The sequence below is a fragment of the Podarcis bocagei genome (genome assembly GCF_964188305.1).
Source record: "Podarcis bocagei genome assembly, chromosome: 3".
Lineage (NCBI taxonomy): Eukaryota > Metazoa > Chordata > Lepidosauria > Squamata > Lacertidae > Podarcis > Podarcis bocagei.
In genome coordinates, this window is record NC_138127.1 from 11921522 (window position 1) to 11948010 (window position 26489).

Consider the following 26489-nt stretch of genomic DNA (forward strand, 5'->3'; position numbering starts at 1 on the left):
CTAGGTTCCATGGTTCCTTTCTCCATGAGGATTTTGCATGCTGAACTTCAGCAGTACCTCGGAAATCCTCAAGAATCGCTTGATAGACTGCACAGTATGAAAACAATCTGCACAAAGGTAAAGGGCAGTCAATCTTTCTTCAATACTTGGGCATCAGTAGCCTTGCACTTTCTGTAGGCAGAGTATTTAGAATGTCTGGAGCAGCCATCAAGCTTCAGTCATTCATTGCACAGTTATGATGCAATAATTCTTTGACAGACAGGGTAGGCTTAAAAGAAGCTGCTCTTTTCCAGACTCAGTGGAATTTGAAAGCGCTTCATTTTGACTGGCTCATGCTCTGTGCTCCGAAATCTTAAGATTTTGCTGTTAGAAATGTGAGTGTCCGTTACACCTTAACTCTGTATTTCAAAGACCATTTCTACTCAGTTATGTTTTCACTTTAAACAAACCATCAGCCTAGTAATGTGACAGATAAACAAACAAACCTTGTAGGGTGGCAATATCCAGAGTTAAATGTTAGCAATGTATCCTACTTTAAAACATATCAATCTTCTCATTTAATAAGATGCTGGTAATTTTTGTTTTCATCAAACCAAACAAACCCGATCCTGGATATGAGAACAATCCAGCTGGATCCGACCAAAAGTCTTGCCTCATTCACAGAGGCCAAGCAGATGACTCCATCAAATCCTTAAGCAGGCCATGAAGGCTATAGGCATCTCCTCTGGTTGGTCTCCAGCCGCTTTTGCTCAGGGCCGTTCTTTCACTGAACATGGAGGCTACTTAATCACTGATAGGCCCAACTTCCATGAATGTGTCTGACCCCTTTTAAAGACATCTAAGGTGGTGGCCACCACCATTCCATCAGTCGGCTGTATTGTGTGAAGAGTATTTTATTTTGACTTCCTTCAATCTGCTGCCAATAAATTCATTGAGTTCTAGTATGATGATAAAAGGAGGGACCTTTTCTCTGTACACTTTTCCATATCAAGTCTTTGCACAAGATGCAGCTAAGTTGCAGCATGCACAGAACAAGGTCTGCCTGCACAACGGGACTTTCCCCCCTCTCCTCTCCCTGCATCCCCTAAATCTTCTCTGGAAGGTTGGGAAAAGACCCAGAACAGGTTCCAGGGGGCACAGGTGCCGGAGTGGGGGACGTCTCACTGCACAAGCAGACCTTGTTCTGTGCTTATCCTGTGTAGCACTACGCTGAGTAAGACCTTTTGCCTTGTCCCCTCTTAGTCCTCTTTTTCCTCAATATTAAAATGTCCCTTTTCTCCTATGGAAGGTACCTCAATTTTCTGATGATTTTGGTTGCCTTCTTGCTGATTTCAAAGGCAATCCCGCATGTAAAATATGGCAGTAGTCTAACCTCTAGAGAAGAAGAAGAAGAAGGGTTTGGATTTGATATCCCACCTTTCCCTTTAAGGAGTCTCAAAGCGGCTAACATTCTCCTTTCACTTCCTCCCCCACAACAAACACTCTGTGAGGTGAGTGAGGCTGAGAGACTTCAAAGAAGTGTGACTGGCCCAAGGTCACCCAGCAGCTGCATGTGGAGGAGTGGAGACGCGAACCCGGTTCCCCAGATTACGAGTCTACCGCTGTTAACCACTACACCACACTACACCACACTACAGCAAACTGTCCCTCAGACCTTGGGGGGGCAGGCAGACTATATTGCGCAGGGGGGGGGGAATAAACAAATTCCTATGCCCCACGAATAACCCAGAGATGCATTGTAAATAAAGGGACACATTCTACTCATGTAAAAACACGCTGATTCCCGGACCATCTGCGGGCCGGATTTAGAAGGCGATTGGGCTGGATCCGACCCCCAGGCCTTAGTTTGCCTCTAGAGGTTACCAGAGCACAGAATACTGGTGCTATCCTTACCAGGATAGGCTAATCATCACAGCTCAAATTCACACATATGCATGCAAGAGGGTTGGGAAAGACTTTGCTGCAGTTGGGGAGCCTGTGGCCTTCCTGATGCGACTGAACTACAACTCGCATCTGCACCAGACAGCATGGCTAATGATTGGGGGTGATTGGAATTGTAGTCCATCAATTGCTGGAGGGCCACAGCTTCCCCATCTCTGGCAAGTCTCACCATGAGAACCAGCAAGTGTGTAATTTCAAGTGGTTCAGTTCACTGCTTCCATTCAACATGGCAAGGAAAATGGAAAAGCTAATCTGTCTGCACCAGCATATTTAAAAACTAGCTGGAAGCCTGGCTAAACACTGCTCTTCTGCAAACAGCAAATCTTGTGCCAAAATCATCATTGGAGAGTTTGGGGGTCTTACTGGACCAAACTCAAACTTGCAGTTTCTTTTTTTTCTTTTTCTTTTTACATCCTACCCCCCCCCCAATATGTCTCAAGGTGAATGCCTTCTTTCACCAGTGTCAGTCTTTAAGTGGTCCCAGCTAGATTTTCGAACGAACATTTTCGCAGAGATGAATGGGGGTGGAGGGAGAAATAAATTAACATCCACAGTGCAGTTTTTGTTTGCCTGAAGACAATTCCCTACTACGCTGGCTCCCCAGTACAAAAGTATATTGATTTATGTTAGGCAGGCCAGTGGTCCAAACAAAAAAACACACAACTAAGAGCTTTAAAAATGCCTTACAAATATATAAAAAAGCAAGGCCGAGTCTCCTGAAGTGTAGAATATTCAATTCTCATCTTCCCATGTGTTTTGGCCTGATAATGCCTATAGGCTACATATTTACTCAACAGAAAAGATGCACCATCTAAAATTCATCCTAGGAACAAAGGCACAGTTCTATATTTCATCAAAATGCCAGGAACACTTTCATGAAGCAACACAGAGAACCTTTTTTAACACTTGTAATAATGTATGTGTGACCTTAAAATTAAAAAAAAAGAAGTCTTCTTTCAGAAGATGGAAGCTTTGCCCAAATGGGAAGAGCAGAAAGGAAAATAAATTCCTGGCAAATGTAAGCTGGTGGTAAAGGCAAGTGAAAGAAGAGGAAGACAATATTGCTAAACCCCACAGTGAAAATGTCTTCTAAGAACATCAGGAAATGAGTAAGGAGATGGTTGGGCCCTCACACATCAAAGGAGTGACAGAGGAGGATGAGGAGAAACTGAGTCAACACTTTGCCCCTGCCTTTGTTGTGGAAGCTGTGGGCAGATACCTGTCCTGTAACTGATTGCAGGGAAGATGTCTGAAGAATCATGTCCAAGACAGGTGACGAGATGAAGTTCCACGACAAGGGTGAGGAAACGGTTTCAGACCCAAAGGCCACATTCCTTTCAAGCTACATTTCAGCCACAATGAAGTCAAAGGAATCTACACGCTCATCCCTCTCTCAGCACCTTTAATGAACCACAGTTCCCATGATTCTTTGGGGGAAGCCATGACTGATTAAAGTGGGATGATGGGGCTTTAAATGCAAATTGCAGCTGGGGCCTTCCGTCTCTCAGCCAGCAGGAGCCGAAATCAGCACCGAAACAGTGCACTCTGTCCCCAGGAGAGGGAGTCCCTTATATTTGCTGATCAGCAGAAACGACTAGCTAATTAAAGTACAAGTGCTCTGGAATGAGTCTCATTTAGTTCTCTTAGGCCAAAGGATGCTACAAATCATGATTTTAAGAGTGATGGTATTTGAGGCGTCATGGAGGGAACCGAAGATCTTCTTCCATGCAGATGGGAGGTTTGATTTATAATTTCAGGCACAAAACCATTCAAAGCTAGCAGCCCAAATAATTTTCCAGATCATCACAGCCATCTTTATTTTAGCTTGCCCAGACTTCATTTTAATCACAGAAATCGTTCTGAAAGAAAACGTGTGTGATACAGGATAGATAATTGTTTAACTAGGAATGAAGCCCCTGCTGGAAGCTTTAAACTACCAAAGAGAGAGAACATTTGGGTTAGGTGGTGCTGGTTGTTTTTAACACCTCTTTGGGAATCGGCCTGTATTTTATTTATTTTATTGCATTGGCTCAGATCCAGAGTTTCCATGAAGGGGCCTTCACTTGCAGCATGCTTCTCGATTGCCTTCTCCCACCAGTCCCCTGTGCCTTCCTCAACAACTGCTCCAGATGGTTGGAAGTACCTCAAACTGTAGAAGGGGGCTTCCAGGGGAATCAGCAAGAGTGGCTTCCCCACCCCTGTTTCCACCAGTGAGAGCCTCCACTGAATTGCTGTCCCTTTTGTGAACGGAAAGATAATGTCAGATCCAACCTATTGCAGGAAAGGGGCCAGCATGTACATTAGCATGCAGAATATCTTGGATTCAGTCCCTGGCATCTCTTCAAGTGTTCAGAAAGCTCTCTGCCCGACGACTCTGCTGCAATACTGGGCTCGGTGAGCTCTGGCTTCATCTCCATATGTCCACATATCTCTCACTTCCTCCAAGTAGTCCCAAGCTGGCGTACACGGGCATGATCCCAGTTTATCCTCCCAACAGTCTTAGGAGGTGGGTTAGGCTGTGATTGGCCCCATACCAGTTACAGGGTTTCATTGCTGGCCAGCTCTTTGAACCCTGATCTCCTTGGTCTAGAACCAAACACTCTGCCCACACAATGGTGTCACCCGCCTGTCTGATTGAAGCCCACCAACCAGGTCTTGTGGCAGGCACAGTCTCAGTCACTGGCAGGCAGCCCAAATGGGAAGCCCTCGCTGGGCTGTCATCACCGGTGAGCAATGACTGGCTCCACGGATGACAAATTTGTTGAGTGGATTTATACAGTCCTCAAAGCAGCTCACAACACTGAATATGCTTACTTCAGTTTGTGTTGCACTGCTTTCGTTTAGTACAGGCTAATAACCCTCCCCTGAAGGAAATAATTGATATCCTGCCTAACCTGTATTTCTCCAGTTATGTTCGGAATAAGGTAAAGGGTAAAGGACCCCTGGGCGGTTAAGTCCAGTCAAAGGTGACTATGGGGTTGCGGTGCTCATCTCTCTTTCAGGCCGAGGGAGCTGGCATTTGTCCACAGAATATTAACTCTTGGGTGTATGTCATTTCAGCCAAGCAGCAGTATGAAAGCATTCTCTCTTTTTCTTCTTAATTGATTTGAAGGGTGATTCCTATTACTTCCAATAGATTGGTGATTTCAAAAGTTGTTCCCATGGGGTGGGGAGCCCTGTTTGAATCTTTGAATATGGTGACTGTGACTGATTTCAGTTTACAAATATTTGCTTTCACTCTGGAATGGTGTTCAAACTCAACAAAGTTGCTTAAAAAAATATTCATTGCAGATACTGGATAACTTGGAATGTGGCTTTGCGGAAGATGGAAGCATGACTAACATTACCCAAGAGAACAGGCAAGGTAGGCACAACCCCTAAAGCCTTTTCTTCCACAGTCGGTGTATTTTTATCACTTGCCCAAATACTGTCAGAAGTTCTCACAAGATTGCTCTGTAGCTGTTAAAACAGTGGCATTGCCGCTCGTACAGCCTTTAAAATGATGCACCCCTGTATTTTGATTGCTGGGAATCATTTCACAGATTTGCTTTTTACTTTTGATCGTGGCGATGCATTAAATCACAATCTTCTCTCCAGTTTCAAAAAAAAAGGAAAATCGCTGCCATTCTAGAATGACAGATTTATGATAATAGCAGTGCGGTGCTTAGAAACCAAAGGAGCATTTAGTCTTAAAACTCAGCTCATTGTCCCCATAAGGCGATCTACCTGACATTTGGGGTTCTTGTTTGAACCCGTGGCTTGGCCCCTAAACTGTCCGTTGCCTGTTAGGTTGTTGGGTTTTGTAAAGACTTTTCCACCCTACAATGCCACATTTAATTTTTTTGCAGGGCTTCTGCTTTCCCAATATTTCCCCAAGAGCGAAAGGGGGGGGTTGTATTGTTTTTATTTGTTACTATGCTTTGTGTTTTTGTATTGTAGACCACCCTGTGATCCTTGCAGGGGTGTCAACTTGAATAAAATATTTTTTTGATCAACATAATTGATCACACGTATGGATGCTGTGCTGGATCTTGGTCCCACCCATGAACAGATGGAGTCTTTCTGTTCACTGATGCCTGGTTAAAAGCCAAACTTCATTTTTTTCATTTAAGATAATTGACATTCTTGACGAATTTCTGTTGTGCTGTGCCCTTAGCAAAGTTTATTTTAGGTCTCTTGACTGGTTCCATATCGTCAGAAAGCCACCTGGGTCCAGGCAGGCTAGGTTGAATTTGACACGCTCCCTTGAATTGCCTGCATATAAATCTAGTCTTTCTCCTGTTACATCGAGTAATTGAAGGTCCAGCCAATTTTTGTGGGCTTGAATCAGCCAGAGGCAAGGCACTTATTACGAGGTAGACAACCCGAGCATCGTGGTGGAAGTGTGACGCTTTCTTGGGGTACAGTACCCAAGAATGAACTGGGATCATAAAGAACTGGACGAAGAATTAAACTGATACAAAGGTCTCAATAGATTATTAAAAACACGATAAAACATTTGTCCGCTCTCTCTCTCTGGTATTACTTTGACCAAAATACACTAATGCCCTCATACAACTTTTAACAGGGACACCCCTCCCTGTCCTCATTGCATTGACAATGGCAGAGCTAGGGAGAAATGTGTGGGTGGGGTGGGAAATAAAAAATATTCAACAATGTTACAACACCCCAGTGTAGAAATGGCCCTGTTTCCAGTGACTTTGCTTCAACTCGTAGAACATAACATGTAATGAGAGAGCGGTTCTGAATGCTGCCTTTCTTTTATCAAATAATTATAGCTAGCCACTACCCATCTAGAATTAGGGGGTTAAGGGTATGACTGCAAGATAAGGGAAACCAGTGGGGGGTTTTTTGCATCTTGAGTCCTGACTGCAATGGAAGTAGCCATCCAGGCAAAGCTTGCTAGTGTTGGTGGCTATGGGGTGTTCGTTTTCAGAGCAATCTAGGGCTAGTTAAGTAAAGCCCATTCTAATCCACACAAAGAAACCCATAGCTGCAAAGCCTCAAAACTACTTGAGAGGGGGAACCATTAAATATTGGGGTTCTTCTTCGCTGTGTTTAACCAACCTGGCTCCAAATAATTTTGTATTGTTTCCCCGACAGCTACAGCTCCTCTCCTAGTTGCGCCCTGTGGTCCTTCCCTCTGCTCCCCACCCTCCAGTACGATGGTTTCTGTCTCCCTGCTCTCCCTCTCCTTTGGCGCAGCTGCTTTTCAGAGCTCAGCTGAGCTCGGCGGAGGCTGGGAAGGAGAGGCAGCCAGCAGAATCTTTCGGGGAGGAGGGGGGCTTTTGAGCATCTGTGAGAGGTTGTTATGCGCGTGGAGTGCGGCAGCATTACAGCTGCCTGTCTGCCTAATGCTGCCCAGAGGACACTTGTGGGGACTATTGGCATCTCTTCCAGAGTAGGTCAATCAGATCTGCTCTCTGCAAGGGCCTCTGGTGCAGTTTGGAGCTGCAGGAAACTTTCTCTATCTGTTTTTGTGCGCGTTCCAGCTGAGGCAAACCTTTATTTTTTGCCTTGTGAACTGTGACTGGAAACAAGCCTCAGTTCTTTCCGGGATTAGATCTGCAGCATAATTTCCCTACTGCTGCTCTTAAGTAGGTGTTGCACAAACCAGCTTGTTGCAGAACAGGGCAGGACAGCGCATTTGCCATTTGTTCAGTGGGAGGGAAAAGATTTAGCATTGCACCATTTTCCTGGCAGTGCATTGCTTCCATTCCCTCCTTCCCCTTCTCCTCTTTCTCCTCCTCCTCCTCCTTCTCCTTCTTTTGCAAGGCATCAAGTCCTACAGGTGCTCCACAGCACACAGTTCCCAGAGCAACAAAAGGAATGCAGCCGTAATATGACAGTGGTCACAAATAAAAATGAACATATTCTCCATAGCTTTGCTCTTATTAAAAGGAGTAAAAAGCTTATTTGAATTGTAATAGTGCATCTTATATAGGTTTGCTCAACCTGATATTGAACCTGCTTCACTTCCACTGATACCAAGCAGCCGTAGGAAGCATTGGTGGGTTTTGGACAGCTTTGCATCATCTGTAGGGAAGAGGATAACATCCACATAATGTGCAATTTTTGCTCTTGGGCTTTCTAGGTCAGGAGTGAGGATATGCGGGGGAGGGGCAGTGTGATGTGCATCCATGCCCACATGTACTCACACATATGCATAGAATAAAAACCAGGGGTGCCAACTTAAATAAAATATTGGGGGGGGCAGGTAGGTAAGCCCCGATGCACATAACTGATCACATGACATGACACACGCACACCATTTGAATGGCAATGCCCATCAACTCGGGGGACCTCAAATATTTTAGGGGGGCGCGAAGGGGCCTCTGCCCCTAGGAGTTGGATCCTATGATAGAAACACACATAATTATTGTTTTTTAATGGTGATTGCTGGCTTGAGTTTCAAAGGTTGGGCAGGGCATTCCTTTGAACTAATCTAAATGAATAACTCTCTGCTAGTCCTGGATGTGGCTATTAATAAGGAGTTAAAACAAAAAAAACCCGCAAAGGTTTGCAGCAATAAAAAGAGCATACTGTGTCAGACAGGAAAATTGGGGCACATTTCCTTGCCATTCCGGCAATTCTATTGCACCTTTCTTTCTCGGTTCCTCTCCTTGCGATGCTCCTTCTGAGTGATAACCACAATCATGGGCACATCGTCATCACCTTCACCCTGAAAGCAATTAAATTGGCAGCCTGATCCTCTGCATCAGAAGTGGGTCTCGCAGAACGGCCTCCTAAGTGCGCTTCGGATTGCAGCCCTGGACATATTTAACTGCAAATTAGAAACCATTCCCCCCCCCACACACACACCCTTTACCCCAGCGCTCATTTTGTAACAGGAGAGGCTCAGCTTTGCGACTCTTGGATCCCTTTAAGCAGCAAACAATCAATGTGAGCCATTCCTTTTCACACAGCAGGAACCTGTCAGCAAGCGAAGGGAGCGAGAGATCGGCTGCTGCTGCTATAATACGCAGCAGCCTTTAAACCCCATGTGTTCCAGTAGCGTAGGGGTGTCAGACCAGCTCGGCAGCATCTCATATGCCAGAGGCGAGAGTGCAGGACCCCAGACCAAGATAGCCCTTCAACATTCATGCTCTGGTTGCAATTTCAGGTTTTTTTAAAAATTGCTGGTCAGTTTTGAAGGAACTGAGCAGTGTAGATTTTAAAGCTTTTAATGACACGGTTGCAAACTAATGCTTGCGATAACTCAGCACCCTTTCCCTTTCCCCTCTCTGCCTTTTGTTCTGCTGTCGGGGAAAAAATGGATGCTTCCTTGCCTGAGCTAAAACCTGAGAGGCTGCTTCCCAGCTTTGCGTTATTGCTTCATTTATTCCGGCAGTCTGTTCCTCTTGCCAATCAAGCCTCGTGCTATCGAGAGGGTGCGGGGTTTTCCGTGCAATGCTAGCAGAATGCTAGCAATACTGCGCTCGAGATGCAGCGGTGTTAACGAGGGGAAATCATTTAAATCAGAACGCATATGACTGATAATTGATGGCTAGGGAAAGAGCTTCTAATTTATTTGTGCACATTCACAAGCTGCTCTCATTTTACAGCCTCCGTTCAGCTGTGGAGGTCACGTCTGGGCCGGGTGATGTACTCTACGGCAAACTGTCTGCTAATGATGAAGGTAGGTGGGTACTGTCATTGCAGTTACCATATATACTCGAGTAGATTCTCAGAGAGGCTGAGGATGAGTTAGATCACTGCTTGCCGTTACGTGGGGTGTAAGCCGGATGCACCTGCTGAAATCACTTTAAGCAGCCATGCAAGAACGAGGCAGAATATACATTTTTATGGCTGAATTTCCAACCTGCTATGACCACCGTCAGTTTCATGCCTTCTCACTCCCTTTTTCATGCCTGGTCTTTACGTTTGTTCTACTTCCACTTGTTGACGATGCCACGGGTTTCAGACTTGACATGTAGTATTTAAATGTGTTTAAATACTACTCAGGGTCCCTTCCAACTCTATGATGCCATGACACTGATTCCCTCGTGGCTTACTAACTCAAGAGTTTTCAGATCCTTTTGTTACGACGGCTATTAATAAATAAGGTAAAGGTAAAGGGACCCCTGACCATTAGGTCCAGTCGTGACTGACTTTGGGGTTGCGGCGCTCATCTCACTTTATTGGCCGAGGGAGCCGGCGTACAGCTTCCGGGTCATGTGGCCAGCATGACTAAGCCGCTTCTGGCGTACCAGAGAAGCGCACGGAAGCACCGGTTACCTTCCCGTCGGAGCAGTACCTATTTATCTACTTGCACTTTGACGTGCTTTCGAACTGCTAGGTTGGCAAGTATTAATAAATACCTTTGAGCTAATTCAGGTCCTTCCGAAACTGAGATCTCTACGTGGTTGAGTAAATTTAATTTCCCAGGCCTTGTTCTCCTGGTTTCCTTTTTTCAAAAGGCTGAAATCAGTCCACGTGTCCAAACAAGGCCGGCGTCTTGATTTAATGCAACTCTTAAGAGCTAGCTCTCAACACCTTCACCCAGAACATTTCTGCGTGGAAAGATGAAGGAAAGCTTTGTTTCCCCAGCAGCCATTCACGTGCCGTGCTCTGTTGTGAGTTGCGTTCAGTTTCTTCCTCTCTACTGGATCTATGATCCCTATACAGACAGTTTTGCAGCATTTGAATCCGTCCTGAGAAAATAGCTGGCCTGTTTTCCAATGGCTAACGTGCCAACTCACGCAGCTTGAGCAGATTTTGTAAATCTCAGAATGGCGGAAGGATAATTTTGCGAGTGAGAAATTTTTAATGATTGAAAAGGCTAGGCTCCTGTATTTCGTTAATTATCGTGATAAATTGCATCGCTTCTAGAACCTGGCATGCACATTTAACAGACAATCCTGAAATGCAATCCATATGCATGAAAGTCAGCAGGGCTGCAACATGAAACGTAATCATTTGGAGTTGGCAACATGAAAGAAACCGTTTGCGTCGCTTGAAAGTAGCCCCATTCAACAACCTGCTTGCATCACTTGGAGACTCCTTGGACTTTGCTATGAACCATTTTATTTGCGGCACATGCAGAGAAGCAGTATACGCAAATAACATGACTGAAACCAACTTGCGGATAACACTGTACAACAAACCATTTGTGTGAAGCAGCACTATATGAGGTTCTTAAAGGTAAAGGGACCTCTGACCATTAGGCCCAGTCGTGACCGACTCGGGGGTTGCGGCGCTCATCTCGCTTTATTGGCCGCGGGAGCTGCTGTACAGCTTCCGGGTCATGTGGCCACCATGTTTACCTTCCCGTTTACCTTCACCGTTTACAACGCTGCTTACCTTCCCACCGGAGAGGTACCTATTTATCTACTTGCACTTTGAGGTGCTTTCGAACTGCTAGGTTGGCAGGAGCAGGGACCGAGCAACGGGAGCTCACTCCGTCGCGGGGATTCGAACCACCGACCTTCTGATCGGCAAGTCCTAGGCTCTGTAGTTTAACCCACAGCGTCCCCCACGTCCCCACTGGTTCTTAGCCAGTGCAAAATGCATGCATTCAATCAATCAATCAATTGGGGTTTACCATGCCATTATTGAGATTACTGGAACAGCATGAGAGGCCATTCCCCACAAAGAGATTGCCACGTACCTTCTCACACACAGCTGCATTTCAAACCAACAACCACGCCAGCTTGCGTTTATGAATTCCTTCCTATTGAACACTGGCAATGTCAATGTTTTATTTGAAATGGACAAGCTTTTGTTTATTGAAGGAGTGATAGTAGTCTTCAAGAAACTCTATGAGAAGTTGGTTTTTGTAGAGGCAAAGAATACTGTGAACTCTGACTGCTGGAGACAGGTTCAAATCCAATATATCTGTCAAATGGAAGTCAAATAATAAAAGACCTGGTGAAAACTTTTTTTTTTTTTTAGCATACTTGGCAGAGCAGTGGTACCACATAGGTGATTAATAGTGATAAGAGGAAAAGATGCTTCGTTCTAGGCAGGAAATAGCAACAGTATGCTGTAATAGTCTGAAGATCATAGCAACAAGAAATCATTTAAAAAACAAGGAAAGTATTGTTTTAGCATTTTAATGATAATAAAGTGCAAAAGTAAGATCCCTTTTAAAATATTCCTTTTTAAAATACACAGGTTGTATAGACGTCTTTGTTTCTACATTCAACCCTTGCTCCTCTTCTTTGTATTAAATCTTTCTTGTATCATCTCCCTTTAGTAGCGGCTGGCCATCTGTTTGTTTTACTTTCCCCCCTTCTTTATAATTCTTTTGAAGCACCGCAACTCAGTCTTAGATCCAAATGCAATCATGGTTTGCATAAACAGCCATCTCTAAACACAGCCTTCCAAGACCATTTTGAGAATTCCGATCTCTGCCTTGGCAGCGCTGTGTTCAAGCATTAAGCCCTTGTTAAAAAATTTCTCGCAACTTGCCCGTCAAATATTGCTGTCTGCACTTCCCAGCTCAGGCATTCATTTCCATGGAAGATTCTTCCGCCGAGAGCAATGTTCACATACTAATTTCAAGGAAGGAAATTGGATTTCAAGGCTGTGGCCACAATCCAGGGAAACTGCGGGGCTTTGTTGCTTGGTAGGACGTTTAATTTCGGTTTTCCCTCGCCTCCCCCCCCCCAGTTTCCCACAACTTGCAGCAAGCCATCTCTTGATGCAATGGACTGAGAGGAAGTGTCCTATCAGGTGCACCAAAATTCCTTGAGAAAGGTGCTCTCTAGAACATGGCGTGCCTTCTCCAAAGATGCATCCCTATGGTGGGGAGCGTGAGCCACAGTGGGAACATGGGAACATGGCTTTTTTTGTCTCATTTTGGAATCGCAGAGCTGCGCCCTGCCCTGCTGTGAACAAGTATCCCAATCCTGCTGAATCAACAGCGTTATCTGCCATTTGTGGAATAGTCGCGCTCCCAATTCACATCTGACACACAGCGTGGCGCCACGTTCATAAGTCATGTATCCCCATCCATGTGCATTTGCACTTCTGCAAACGCCGCGGATTTATACAGTGTTGAACCATGTGCCTTTTAGAATAAGGGAGGGGGAGAAATAAGCTTGCCCTCCCCTTACATATTTTCCCCTTTCAAAAAATGTAGTTAATGAAGAAATCCAGTTAACGTAATGTGTAATTTGGGGTTGCTATAAAAGCATTCGCCTTAATTTTCATAATGAAAATTAATCACAAAATCACACAGGTAAAAATTAAAATCACATGAGTACAGATAATTAAGAGTGTTTGTTTACAAGAATTGGGCGCATTTTTTTTTTTTTTTACTTTTCATGCTTTCAAATAAATCATTTAGTTGTCAGCTTTGATTTCACGTGTAATAAATAAAAGTTAGGATTTTTTTTGGTTGTTGTTTCTTCTGTCATCGGTGTAAAGTGCAATATACCACCATCTAGCAACATCCCTCCCTCCCCCCGCCCCCAAAAAGTGCTGTTTTGTAGTGCTTGTGTTCTAACTAATTTTGGAAATAGATTCTTTCTAATGAAGAACACAGGGAAAATATGATGATGTGGAGATTGGTGAGAAGGTATAAGTAACCAGTCTAATTAAAACAGCATTTGCTATTAACTGGATTAATAGCAGTATTGCACCTTTAAAAAAAACCAAACGTAAACTAGTTAGGAGTGAGCTCTTAACACTGGAATGAGGGCATGCCATTTAAATACCAATGCGAAGAGGAGGCCACAGACGATAGTCTGGAGCCCCATTGAATGGAGAAAGGGATTTGGAGTCAGTTATGCCTCATTTTTGCAATCAACCCTCCAACTTACAGATCAAAGGGTTTTGTATGAAGAGTTTTACTCTTCTGTTCCATTTGGAGGAAGTCTCCTGTTTTATAATTGTAACAGGAGGTTTGTGTTTACTGATAGCACTGAGATAAATAAATAGTAACATTAAGGGGAAAACAAATGAACATTAATTTTCACCTGTACGTTTCCCCCTCTGGGGCAGATTGTTTCATGGAGTGATTTAAGTTGGGGAAATGGTTCAGGAAGAAAGGTTGAACCCTTTGCTCTACTCCCAGGATTGCAGTTCCCAACTGAATCGCCTAAAGAAAGTCAGAACTGGAGAAGAAGAGGAAAGATCCGGAGCCAAGGCAGTTTGCTTATTTGGGAGTAATTACTCTGGGTCTAGAAGGGTGGTGCTGTGGGTTAAACCACAGAGCCTAGGACTTGCTGATCAGAAGATCGGCAGTTCAAATCCCCGCAACGGGGTGAGCTCTCGTTGCTCGGTCCCTGCTCCTGCCAACCTAGCAGTTCGAAAGCACATCAAAGTGCAAGTAGATAAATAGTTACCACTCTGGTGGGAAGGTAAACGGCGTTTCCGTGCACTGCTCTGGTTCGCCAGAAGTGGCTTAGTCATGCTGGCCACATGACCCAGAAGCTGTACACCGGCTCCCTCGGCCAATAAAGCGAGATGAGCACCGCAATCCCAGAGTTGTCCACGACTAGACCTAATGGTCAGGGGTCCCCTTTACCTTACTCTGGGTCTGCGATTTCCAAAGGCATTTTCTTTAGCAAAATGAGCAAGTTCTTGGTGGCTCATGCCTTCCGAAGGAAACATTCTCCCTTGCCCCCCATTGTAGCATCTTGAGGAGTCCAGACCACACACAGCTGATTCAGATGTTTAGGAAAGGCACATGGTATAGTCTCTTTACAAATATGTACTGTCTCATGAAAAGATGTGGGACAACCACATGTATGCTCATCTTGTGTTTGGCTAGAAGCCCTAATATATTGGTTTTCCCTAGAGAGGCAGATGCTGACAACAACTTTTCATATAAGTGGTCCAATATTTAAGGACTGTACCACATCAGAGAGCATGTCTGAGTTGAGACTCTGTCTGTTCTACATGTAGAAGGAATGTGCATGTCATGAGCGGATGTAATAATTGTTACATATATCGCTGATGAGCATTGCTTCATAGTGGGAAATAAGTGAAAAACGTATGCTTTCAATTTTACTTCCAGTACTACTAGAAAGGTAAGTGTGAAGAGAGCTATACATTAGTTCACTTGTGTGTGTGTGTTTTGCCTGGTTTAAATTGTTAAACACTTTGGAAATACTGCCCTGCATTTAAAAACATAGACATTTGAACTGTTCTTGTAAAGGTTTGCTTTTCAGTTTTTGCTTAAATTTATTTTCCCTTTCATATTGCTGGCTATTAATAGACTCTTAAGACAGAAACTTGTTCGTTTTCTCTCTCTTTTTTGGCATTTGGATCTCAAGAAACCAAAACAGCAGAGAAAGGAGAGTTGCTTGACCTAGTCAGGCTTGAGACTGATGCCTAAGGACTCTTGCTTGATTTAGAGCCTCTGTCTTCTAATTTAAAGGAGACATACATCATAAATCTTTCTTAAATTATGCTGCAGTAATACCACTTGGCTACAGCCTGTCTCTTGCTGTTGCCACACAAATAACAGAAAAAAATGCTTCTGGAGGCTGTCATATCCACTGTATTCCTTCTTGAATTCCTGGAACTGTTCCATTGGTGACTAAATCAGTACACAGGCAAGGGCTGCCATTCTGCGCCCCAACTTATTTTCTTAAGACCAGCAATTTCGGTGGGATGAAGCCCAGGTAACTGGATTCTAAAGTGCTGCTTAAATTTTGTCCTTGACATCAGCGTTGAAGTTTAGAGTTGTTTTGGCCACTCTTAGTCAGTTGTTTTTAGAATTTATTTATTGATACTTATTCAGAGATATACAAAAATACATACCCATTACAAAGTATTTTTTAAATAATGCACTGATATAAAACAGCTACTTACAGTGGTGCCCCGCAAGACGAATGCCTCGCAAGACGGAAAACTCGCTAGACGAAAGAGTTTTCCGTTTTGGAGGTGCTTCGCAAAACGAATTTCCTATGGGCTTGCTTCTCAAGACGACAATGTCTTGCGAGTTCCTGTTGGTTTTTTCCCCTCCCCCCCCCCTTTTTCTAAGCTGCTAAGCCGCTTATCAGCTGATCCAATCAGCAGATAAGTCGCTAAAAGCCGCTAAAAGCCGCTAATCCGTCAATGGGCTTGCTTCGCAAGACGAAAAAACCGCTAGACGAAGAGAATCACAGAACGGATTCTTTTCGTCTTGCGAGGCACCACTGTAGTGTAAAAAAGAACGTAGGCAGAAAGAAGAAAGGACAAGAAAAGGGAAAACCTAAAGAAAGAGAAATTGAGAGACGAGAGAGAAGAAAGATAAAGAAGAATACAAGGACTTCCAGCTTTCTGCCCTGCAGCTGAATATAGTATTCAAATGGAGTCAAATTTTAATGTTCATTAAACTTGCTCTTCTATTTGATAGGGTATATCCCCTTCTCAGAAACATTTGGCAGGTCTGCTTCAAAATGCAGTAGTTTTTTGGCTTCACATCTCAGTCTAGTGTGACTACGATAAAGCATGGAAGCATCTTGATTGTGGGGCGGTGAAGAAAAAGAGAGTTGGCAAGATTGATTTTTATTTTCATTGTTTTTCATTCAATATACCACCCAATTATTTATTGGCTCCTTGGGGGAGGGAGCAGCCAGAATAAATTTCTGAATTCAAAACCGTTGAATGAGGAGCGCTTGGAAGTGCAGAATGGCTTTGAAGACCCTTTCCCGACTTTATGACCACAGCTAGCCCCAAGCCTACTCCTGAGCTCAGACCTTCAGAAGGAGCTCCGGGAACAGAAAAGGGAAATCATTAGACAAGCCCTGCTGGATTGAACCAAAGACCCATTTAGTCCGGCCCCCTGTTCCCTCAGTGACCAACCAGATACTTCTCTGAGAAGTTCACAAGCAGGACCAATGTGCAGCAACACTTCCCCCCTTCGTGATCTCAGCAGCTGTTAGAGGTATGCCGCCTCCAGTTCTGTAGAAGTGAAGCTACAGGGAACCAGGCAGAGGGCCTTCTCAGTAGTGTCACCCACCCTGTGGAACGCCCTCCCATCAGATGCCAAGGAGATGAATAGCTATACAACCTTTAGAAGACATCTGAAGGCAGCCCTGTATAGGGAAGTTTTTCATGTTTGATGTTTTATTATGTTTTTATATGTGTGTCGAAAACCAGCCAGAGAAGCTGGGACAACCTAGCCAGATGGGCAGGGTATTAATCATAAAATTATTTAATTATTTTTATTAGATTGTACGCAGGCTAGTGTATGGAGTCCTTTGAATGGGTTCACGGGTTATTTAGTGGTCAAAGCCATTGCATAGAAGTGGTTGAGCCATTGTGTTAAATGCCCAGAACCTTTGTAGCATCTCTCATATTTGGTCAGGGTTAAGCATTTAAAGTTACGTTATATGTATCTATTGGTTTGTTGTGTTATGTTAAAACATGTTCTGAGCCTTAGGAATGTGTTGGCTTAGGAATACTAATAAATATTGTCCCCCTCCCAATGTGTTATAATGCTTCTCTGCATTGTTGTTTCTGCGCTGAGCTTAAGTTTAGTTATTTTTTTTCATTATTTGTACATTTAAATCAAGACCAAGACCTATCAATCAAGAAGCCACACCCAGGAAGCAAACAAACGTTCTGAAAGCATTCTTTGACAATCATCTCTTCAAAAACATTAAGTGTTAATGTGGGAGGAATCCCTACTTGTTTGCTAAATCCCCATCCGTTTGCCCTGAGCTCCTTTTAAAATTCCCTTCATCTAGCCATTGTGGCTGTTCCCTCATCATAAGAGCAGTGGCTGTTTTCCCAGCAAGAGGAATTTTTAGAACATTGGCAGTCTATCTGACTTGGCTGTGCAGAAGGCTTCACTTGCCAAACAGAAAGATGGTGAAGGAGTTGTGTGTGTGTGTGTGTGTGTGTGTGTGTGTGTGTGTGTGTGTACACGTGCGCCCATTGTGCATGATTTTGGCAAATACAAAGCTGTTGCTTAGTGGGCAGATATATTTGCTTCTGCTTTGAGGGGGGGGCAGAGATATTTTGGTTTTATTTCAAGTCTCCTTTGTATTCACAGCTGTCCCATTGCTCACGTAATGGGTGAGGTCTTCAACCTGGTCGTGCATCTTCTTGTACAATCCAAGTGTCTTCCCTTACCCTGCTAAATCCAGTAGAGCAGCATTTAGTCATAGACAGGGGCAACCCTTTCCTTGTGTTTTCAACCATCCTATTTTTTCTATCTTTAAACTACGTTGCTTCCATCTGTTTATCGTGCATTTGCTGCGTGCATAGAGCAAAGAGCAACTGCTGACCTTGCATCTCTCTGTGTGTGCTTTCTACCCCCTAGGACTACGTGCTTGCTGTGGAGACATATCACACAGTCATCAAATATTACCCGGAGCAAGAGCCTCAGCTGTTGAGTGGAATTGGGAGGATTTTCCTGCAGGTATATACTTGATTCTGAATAAAGCCCAAGTGACAGCCCTTCTTGACCACAATAGAACAAATATTTGAACGCGATAAAAGTCCCCTGCTTGTATATAGTTTGATGTGTTGGTTATTAACCAAATGGTACAACGGGAAACTCAACAGTTCAGAAGGTTGAGTTAACACCCAAAGGTCTGAACAGAGATGGCTAATTAAATGGCAACTGAGAATACAAAACTTGATAAGGCATGTAAGGAAGTTTGGGAAGAACGTTCTCGTCTTTATTTGCCTGACACTTTCTCCCTTGCCTTTCTTGAGCATTTCAATTATTATTCCATCCAGAGCATAATAATGCTGTTTGTAGGTTACCAGGCACCACCGGTACTGCCAAACTCTGCTGAAAGGAGCATGTAATAGTCTAAACAACAAAGCCCGTGTCTCATTAAAATGATACTTGATATTTGGTAAGCTGTGCTTTGAAGAGACGTTTCTCACTTGACACATTTTCCCCCCTCTGCTATAAATTAAATGTACATCCAGTCAGTTTGCAATGGGGTGACACACATAATCCACATTTCTCTCTCTGTACATGGAAACGGGTGAATCTTCCAATTCTGCAACTTGCAGTTTAGTATTCAGGCTAGTGGCCCTCAAGACGAACGTGAGAGGGAGTGGGAGCGTGTGCAAAAGAGAGAACACACAGTTTCACAGTGGGCAGATTCCCAGCATGAGCCACTTGAATTTTCTGCCATTGTCCTGCTGTAGCCCTTTAAAAAACATTAGTGGTTGTCTTCTGCACCAATCGACACTTACTGTTCTTTAGCTCTTTACTCTCCATGCCCCTCCTGCCTTCCAAGAGGAGAGATCTGCCACACCACAATGGCGGGAGGGAATACCTAGATGCCCCATTCCATTGCCCATGGATGGTTAGCTTGCTCTTCTGCACTTTTGTCAAGCCACAGCCCATCAGTCATTGACAGAGCGGCTCTGAATCGAAGCACGTGCTTAAGAGTTCTAGGCATCCTACTTTGAAGTTTGAGCTCTTTATAAAACTCGTACATGACAAGGCAGTCTATTCCTCTTCTTCGGATATTGTTTCCCTCCTTTTCTGTTGTTCAGGGTTTCTTTTTATCACTTAAATGGCAAGATTTAAATATTCATCAAGAATATTTATAAAGAACCTCCCCAATACAGTCGTAGCTTGGTTGTCTGTTCGGCTTCCGAAAATGTTTTTACAACCAAGGCGCAGCTTCTGATTGGCTGCATGAGCTTCCTGCACGCAATCGGAAGCTGCGTCGGACATTCAGCTTCCAAAGAATGTTTGCAAACCGGAACACTCACTTCTGGCTTTGTGGCGTTCGGGAGCCAAAACGATGGACTAGTAAGGCGTTTGGCTTCCAAGGTACAACTGTAACAGTGTTCATGGGGCAGCTAAAGCAGACCAAAAAGCCTGAGAAAATAAGGCCTTTGGGCACCAAAATGACAGCCTAGTAAGAAGCCAGATTTGCCTCTCTCTGGGGAGAGCATTCCACAGCCAGACACCATCACTGGAAAGGCCTACTTTCCAATAGCCAGTCACCATACCACGCTATGACCCAATCCATACCTCAAAATAAACCCTTCACTCCTCCATGAATGGGAGCAACAAACCATGATCCTTAATGTAATTGTTGGCCTTACATCCCAACTGGGGATCATGGCTTGTTTCACACCAAACAAGCTTTGCTTTCACATCATGGCCTTGTTTGAAGTGAAACAAACCACGAACTCTGCTTCAGACCAAACTCTTTAGGTCGGAGATTGTGGTTTGCTACTCCCATTCGTGATGGGACCATTGTATGTTTTCCCTGGCAGTAAGCTTTTCGAAAGGGGACGCGGGTGGTGCTGTGGGTTAAACCAGAGAGCCTAGGACTTGCCGATCAGAAGGTCGGTGGTTCGAATCCCCGCAACGGGGTGAGCTCCCGTTGCTCGGTCCCTTCTCATGCCAACCTAGCAGTTCGAAAGCACGTTAAAGTGCAAGTAGATAAATAGGTACCGCTCCGGCGGGAAGGTAAACGGTGTTTCTGTGCACTGCTCTGGTTCGCCAGAAGCGGCTTAGTCATGCTGGCCACCTGACCCGGAAGCTGTACACCGGTTCCCTCAGCCAATAAAGCGAGATGAGCGCCGCAACCCCAGAATCGGTCACGACTGGACCTAATGGTCAGGGGTCCCTTTACCTTTAAGCTTTTCGAATTAAGTATAATAACTCAGCTATCTCTCTCTCTCTCTCTCTATCCATCATTAAATGGTTGGTATTTGAAGGCTGTCTGCAGCTGGAGAAGCATTGAAATAATTGGGAGTATATCAAATAAGGTTATTAAAACATAAAGTAGAGATGTGTTAGGAAAAAATAGTTTGTGCCTGTTTGTGTTACATTTATTGATGACTTGTAAGTCCTTTCCATAGCAGCTGGCTGTTCTGGGTCTCAGTGGAGCGCACAAGAGCAGAGTTCACTTCCTGGCTACGCTCTCTTGCTCTGAGGTTCATCAGAGGCTAGGCTTGCTGCAAAGACAACATGCCCAACCTTGGGGAGAATGCAAGGAGAGTGGCGCGTGTCTCAGAGGAGCAATCTGTCTGTCCAATTCAAAGAGCAATGTTAACAGGCTCTGAAGGGAATCTTGTCTTCCTCGGTGTTTGCTGTTACAGGGGGCCTTGAGGGAAGAGAGATTATTGGATATTCTTGAATTAGTGGTTTTTACTGTCAGAACGGGGCCTTTTTCCTTCAAGTGCCGCAAAAAAATGAAGACAAAGCACGAGAAACCTATTGGCCTGCCTTACATAACCTTGGAACAGCGGCAGCTGAAAACGCGGCTGTTCCTCGACATGGTTTGGGGTGGCGGCACCAGAGACATTGCCTTTTCTCCCTTGTCAGTGTTTCACTGTCTTATGCATTGTTAAATTCCAAAACGATACTTGCCTTGTCATGTCTGATGAAATTTGGGGTGTGGGTGGGTGGGTGGGTGTGTGTGTGTGTGTGTGTGTGTGAGAGAGAGAGAGAGAGAGAGAGAGAGAGAGAGAGAATGTAAATCCCAGCATTTCCTTGAGGTGGTGGACAAGGATGGGAGAGAACCACCATTTAAATAAAATGTAATGCAGCAGTGAAATCCCACCCGGGGAATATTTAAGTACATAGCATTCGACATCAAAAAGTGCTGAAGCTAGTGCCCCAGACCCAAATCCTCTTACAATTAAGTTGCAGAGAAAACAAGTTCCATCAGCATTTGCAAAAACCTGTAGATGCTGATATTGGGACAGAGGCCCTGCTGCAAAATGACTTCTTCATACACTCCCAGAACTGCAAAATACTTGGAACCTGGGGTTGGACATAGTAGTAGTAGTAGTAGTAATAACTATTATTATTATTTATTATTTATACCCCGCCCATCTGGCTGGGCTTTCCCAGCCACTCTGGGCAGCTTCCAACAAAATATTAAAATACTGTAATACATCAAACATTAAAAGCTTCCCGAAACAGGGCTGCCTTCAGATGTCTTCTAAAAGTCTGGTAGTTGTTTTTCTCTTTGACATCTGGTGGGAGGGCGTTCCACAGGGCGGGTGCCACTAACGAGAAGGCCCTGTGCCTGGTTCCCTGTAACTTGACTTCTCGCAATGAGGAAACCACCAGAAGGCCCTCGGCGCTGGACCTCAGTGTCTGGGCAGAACGATGGGGGTGGAGACGCTCCTTCAGATATACTGGACCAAGGCCATTTAGGGCTTTAAAGGTCAGCACCAACACTTTGAATTGTGCTCGGAAACGTACAGGGAGCTATAGGAGATGGACAGTGAACTCTTTGCTTCTAGGGTGGCAGAGGTAGCTTACTATTCATCAAGCTGAATGCAGCCCTATAGTTTTGTGTGAAAGGCTGCCTGAGGCTTTAAAAAAGCCTCCTGGTTTTTCTCCCTGTTTGGACTGTGCAGAAAACCTGGCAGGCTAACACTATATGACCCAGGGGCTGCTGGCAGGGTTACGAGATGTACAGCCCTGTCTTGGCCTGATCACTCATTCCTTCCAGCAGCAATCCTGGAACTCACAACTCTCCACCCTGTCTTGCGTTGAAGATAAAGTGGGAATTGTACAGTGCATTTCATGCCCCCCCCCCTCAAAAAAGCTCTGTGGCAACACCTCTCTCTCTATCTCATTTCCTTTCTTCACTGCACACAAAAACTTGTACTGGAAAGTGGTCTCATTTTTCTTTTCCTCATCAATTGAAGATGACGTTGAGCTTTCCAGTCGCAAAAAAACAACTTCATCCCCTTTCCAAGAAACTGGTGAACCTAAGAAAAGGAACATGCTATAAATGGCAAGTGCTGTGTAAACTATGGTTTGCATGAAAGCCAGTGCCTAAATCAGGCTGCAGGAAACTTGGTGTATACACAGTTGTGCGTAATTTGAATCAGATTTGTGCAACCTTGCTCAAGGGTATTGAGCTGAGGAGCAATTCTCCCTCTTTCCCGCAAAAGATGGACGTGCAGATCATTGATTGGCTATCCCTTCTGAAGTTACGTTCCTGTCCACTATTCAGAGCAGTGTTTCAAATGAGGGGCTGGGGGGGTGGATTAGGTTATAATCCAGTGTTAGTCATATTCAGAAGAGACCTGCTGAAGTCAATGGAATTAAGTAACAGGAAGTTCAGGTCTGCTTTATGTATGTCTTAGTTGGATATCACCCACTTGTTTTTATTTATTTTGTTTTTTAGAAAGAAACCAGTACATCCTTAAATGAGTAATGATATTAAGCATCTGGAAGCAGGAAAGCTGAAAGCTTGCCTGATCGATGCTAAATTCAGAGCGAAGTATTTGTGTCATTACAAAAGAGTAGGAGCTTGCTCTATAACCAAAGAAAAACATGCTGCTCCTGTAAGTCGGGATTTCAGCACATATCCTAACTTTCCTTAGTCATTGTGGTTGTGGAAGGCATATATCAATTTAATCCTTTTTTAAAAAAAAGAAAGAAAGAAAAATATTTCTGAGTTCTGATTCTGCAATAATATATTGAATCAATTTCTAGGTGAAAAGTTTTAATGGAACGGCATCCTTATAATTTTGAGGCAAAATGACTAATCTTAGTCACATGTATTTTTGACTACTTCTTGTTGTTCATATTCCTTGTACGTTCCTTCTTCCCCCGCCCAGTGCAGAAAGGTATTTTTGTATGAAAGCCTACCTTTTTGATGCCTCCCTGGTGTGCTTTGTTAATTGCAGCAAATGTTTCTTATAATATTTTTTTGTGTGTGCCACCCAGATTGGAGACATAAAAATGGCTGAAAAGTATTTTCAAGACGTCGAGAAAGTGACTCAGAAATTGGATGGGCTGAAGAACCAAATTATGGTTTTAATGAACAGGTGGGAAATGTAAAAAAGCTAAATTAATCTTAAACATGATTTTGCAAAGAATGCACTGTGAACATTAAGGGGCCCAAGAGAATGCCCCTTTCTCTTCATTTCTCTTTTATGTAACTACAACTGTCAGAAGAAAGACTGATTGGCATCTACCAGCCCTTGAGATCTGTATAACATGGTGTAGTCATGTTATCTTAGATTGACGGAGTTCTAGTTCCTTTGTTACAAGAGCTGACTTGAAAAGTATTTCTTGTCCACTCCAAACCTTTCTCTTCAAATCACTCTCCAGCATAGCTTAATGCTGTGGTCCTATATGTGCTTATAAGGAAGTCCCATTCATAGAATCATAGAGTTGAAAGGAACCACAAGGATCATATAGTCCAACCCCATGTAATGCAGAAATCTTTTGCCCAACGTGGGGCTCGAACCCACAGCCCTGAGATTAAGAGTCTCACACTCTACTAACTGAGCTATCCCTCACTCTGTGTAACTTACTAGTAGGGGTATAGGAAGGCACTGCTTTCTGTTTCACCCTATATTTGATTTAGGCAACAGTGTTTCTGTTCTGCTGCAATTCGCCTTCCTCTAGAAACTACATTAGTTGTCTCGCTGTTTGAAAATTACATTATTTATGTGATTAATTACATAAAGAAGTTTGTCTTTGCAGTATTCTACCCCATTCGTTTCAATGCAAAGACACAGAGTGAAAATGGGAGTGGGGAATATCAGTTATCAGGCTGAAAGCAACAACCAAACTGAAAACCTATTGTATTTGCTGGATTGATTTCTGTTCCAAACATGGGATAAATAAGCAAACTTTGGCAGTTTCCACTTCCCTTTCTGTTTTCATTGGAATTCTCTGACATCCCTACTTACTGCCGATTAAATATGCTTAGAATTGGGCTGGAAAAAGTTCTTCGGTTCACACATCCATTATTTAGGTGTACACTTAAAATGTTTTAACTATATTTCAAATTAAAAGGATTTAATACAGGAAACCTGTTAGCCAGCACATATACGTATAGTATTCTAGACAAGGACCTAGGATTGTTGCAGCACTCTGCATGACATGTGAAATGATCATCAGTTCCTTTCATCATTAGAATTTAGCTTTGCTTTGCTATACGTTTGCTACGCATTTAATCTGAAATCTAAATTGTAATATCAAGGCCCCATGATGAAGATCAGTGGCCAAGAGCACTCAGAAATTTGAGGAAACGAGGATGACCCGTCACCTTTTATAATGTCTTTGTTACTTTGAGTTTTCTTAAGTAACTTTCATCTTCTAAAGGAGCACACTCTCTTTTTCTCTTGTATTCCAGAGCATTCCTCCATCTTGGTCAGAATAACTTTGCAGAAGCTCACAAATTCTTCACAGAGATTTTGAAGGTTGACCCATCCAATGCTGTGGTAGGATATGTCTTACAGTTAAATCATAGGCTTCTAAAATAGCATCCTTTGAGAGCAGGGATGGGGAATTAATAGTCCTCCAGATGTTGCTAGATTGTAATTCCCACCATGCTGATGGGAGTTTTGAGTCCAACAACCTCTGGAGCACCGCCAGTTCCTCATTCCTACTCTAGAGTCCGCTGCCCCAAACTGTACTTAACGTTGCACAAATGAACATGGCATAGGCAAGTCATTGCTCCCGGGAATCAGTAAATTTTACAAGAACAACACTTTTCAGTAACGTTTCTCAGCGCTTTAGGATGGTTGGGTTTTTTATGCAAACCTCATTGAAGCAAATGAATGATGCAGAGCAGTATTGCTTGGGTCAGTGTTTCCCAAAGTTGGGTTGCTGGACTACAACTCCCATGATCCCTAGCTAGCAGGACCAGTGGTCAGGGATGATGGTAATTGTTGTCCAAAAACAGCTGGAGGCCCGAGTTTGGGAAACACTGGCTTAAGTGATACTGGTGCCTGGCCTCCATTTCAAGTTTCTTTGCAAGACTTTTGGCAAACAGACAATATTCTAAGGACTGACCCTCTAGCGTGCTCGGAAGGAAAAAGCAAATTACAGTGTGCTTAGAATGAATATCTTGAAGTGCATTATTATTTTTTTGTTCCATGGATGAATTTAATGTACCTTTTCTCTAGGCTAACAACAATGCTGCAGTTTGTCTGCTTTATCTGGGGAAACTGAAGGATTCCCTCCGGCAGCTGGAAGGAATGGTTCAGCAGGACCCTAGGAACTACCTCCACGAGAGCGTCCTTTTCAATTTGACAACCATGTACGAACTTGAGTCCTCTCGCAGCATGCAGAAGAAGCAGGCTCTGCTTGAAGCTGTGGCTCTCAAGGAGGGCGACAGCTTCAACACTCAGTGTCTCAAGTTAGGATAAGCCTAGCCTTTTTCTGTTTTGGAAAGGATCGTTTCAGAAGTTGTACATACTCCTGCTAATCTGTAAATGTTCTTCGAGCTAGAGCAATAAAAAGCTTTTTAATTATGAGCATATGGTAAAATTACTACGTTGTACGAGTTTATATGCTGGTCTGTTTTCAACAAATCCTGGCTATCACCCTAGGGATTTTGTGTTGATCTACAGCCAACTTCATCCCTGAAGCTATTGCCAAGCTTATAGTATGTACAAACAATCACAGTTATTCAGATGGGTTTTCTCCCTGCAAATAGCAGCGCACTTGAGCTAAGTTGTCTTGATGGCTTTTGTTCTGAACACATTTGGGGCTTAGTGATAAAATGACACCAGCTAAACTCATTGCATGTGTATAATTGGAGGGCGGTGGGCGGTGGAAGCAAGAACGCTGCAGTAAAATGCGAAGTTATGAAGACAGGCTGCCTTTCAGCTTTTCCCGAATGCATCGCGCCCACTGCTAATGTCCTATTATATCTCAAAGCAGATCTGTGCAATTAGGTGGCCTGGTC

At 43.8% G+C, this 26489-nt stretch overlaps 1 protein-coding gene across 10 annotated transcripts in view; it reads left to right on the forward strand.

The window, feature by feature from the left end:
* Positions 1–26055, forward strand: part of TRAPPC12 (trafficking protein particle complex subunit 12) — a 227915-nt gene extending 201860 nt beyond the window's left edge. For 9 of the 10 annotated variants that reach the window (XM_081189083.1, XM_081189079.1, XM_081189085.1 and 6 more), the window contains 7 exons: positions 5–117; positions 5233–5305; positions 9507–9580; positions 18149–18247; positions 23510–23610; positions 24930–25017; positions 25705–26055. In XM_081189083.1, coding sequence (XP_081045209.1) covers positions 5–117; positions 5233–5305; positions 9507–9580; positions 18149–18247; positions 23510–23610; positions 24930–25017; positions 25705–25947 — 791 coding nt within the window. In that variant the 3' untranslated portion in view covers positions 25948–26055. The remainder of the gene's footprint in view (positions 1–4; positions 118–5232; positions 5306–9506; positions 9581–18148; positions 18248–23509; positions 23611–24929; positions 25018–25704) is intronic. The other variant, XM_081189080.1, reaches the window with a different exon arrangement.
* The last annotated feature ends 434 nt before the right edge of the window (positions 26056–26489 follow it).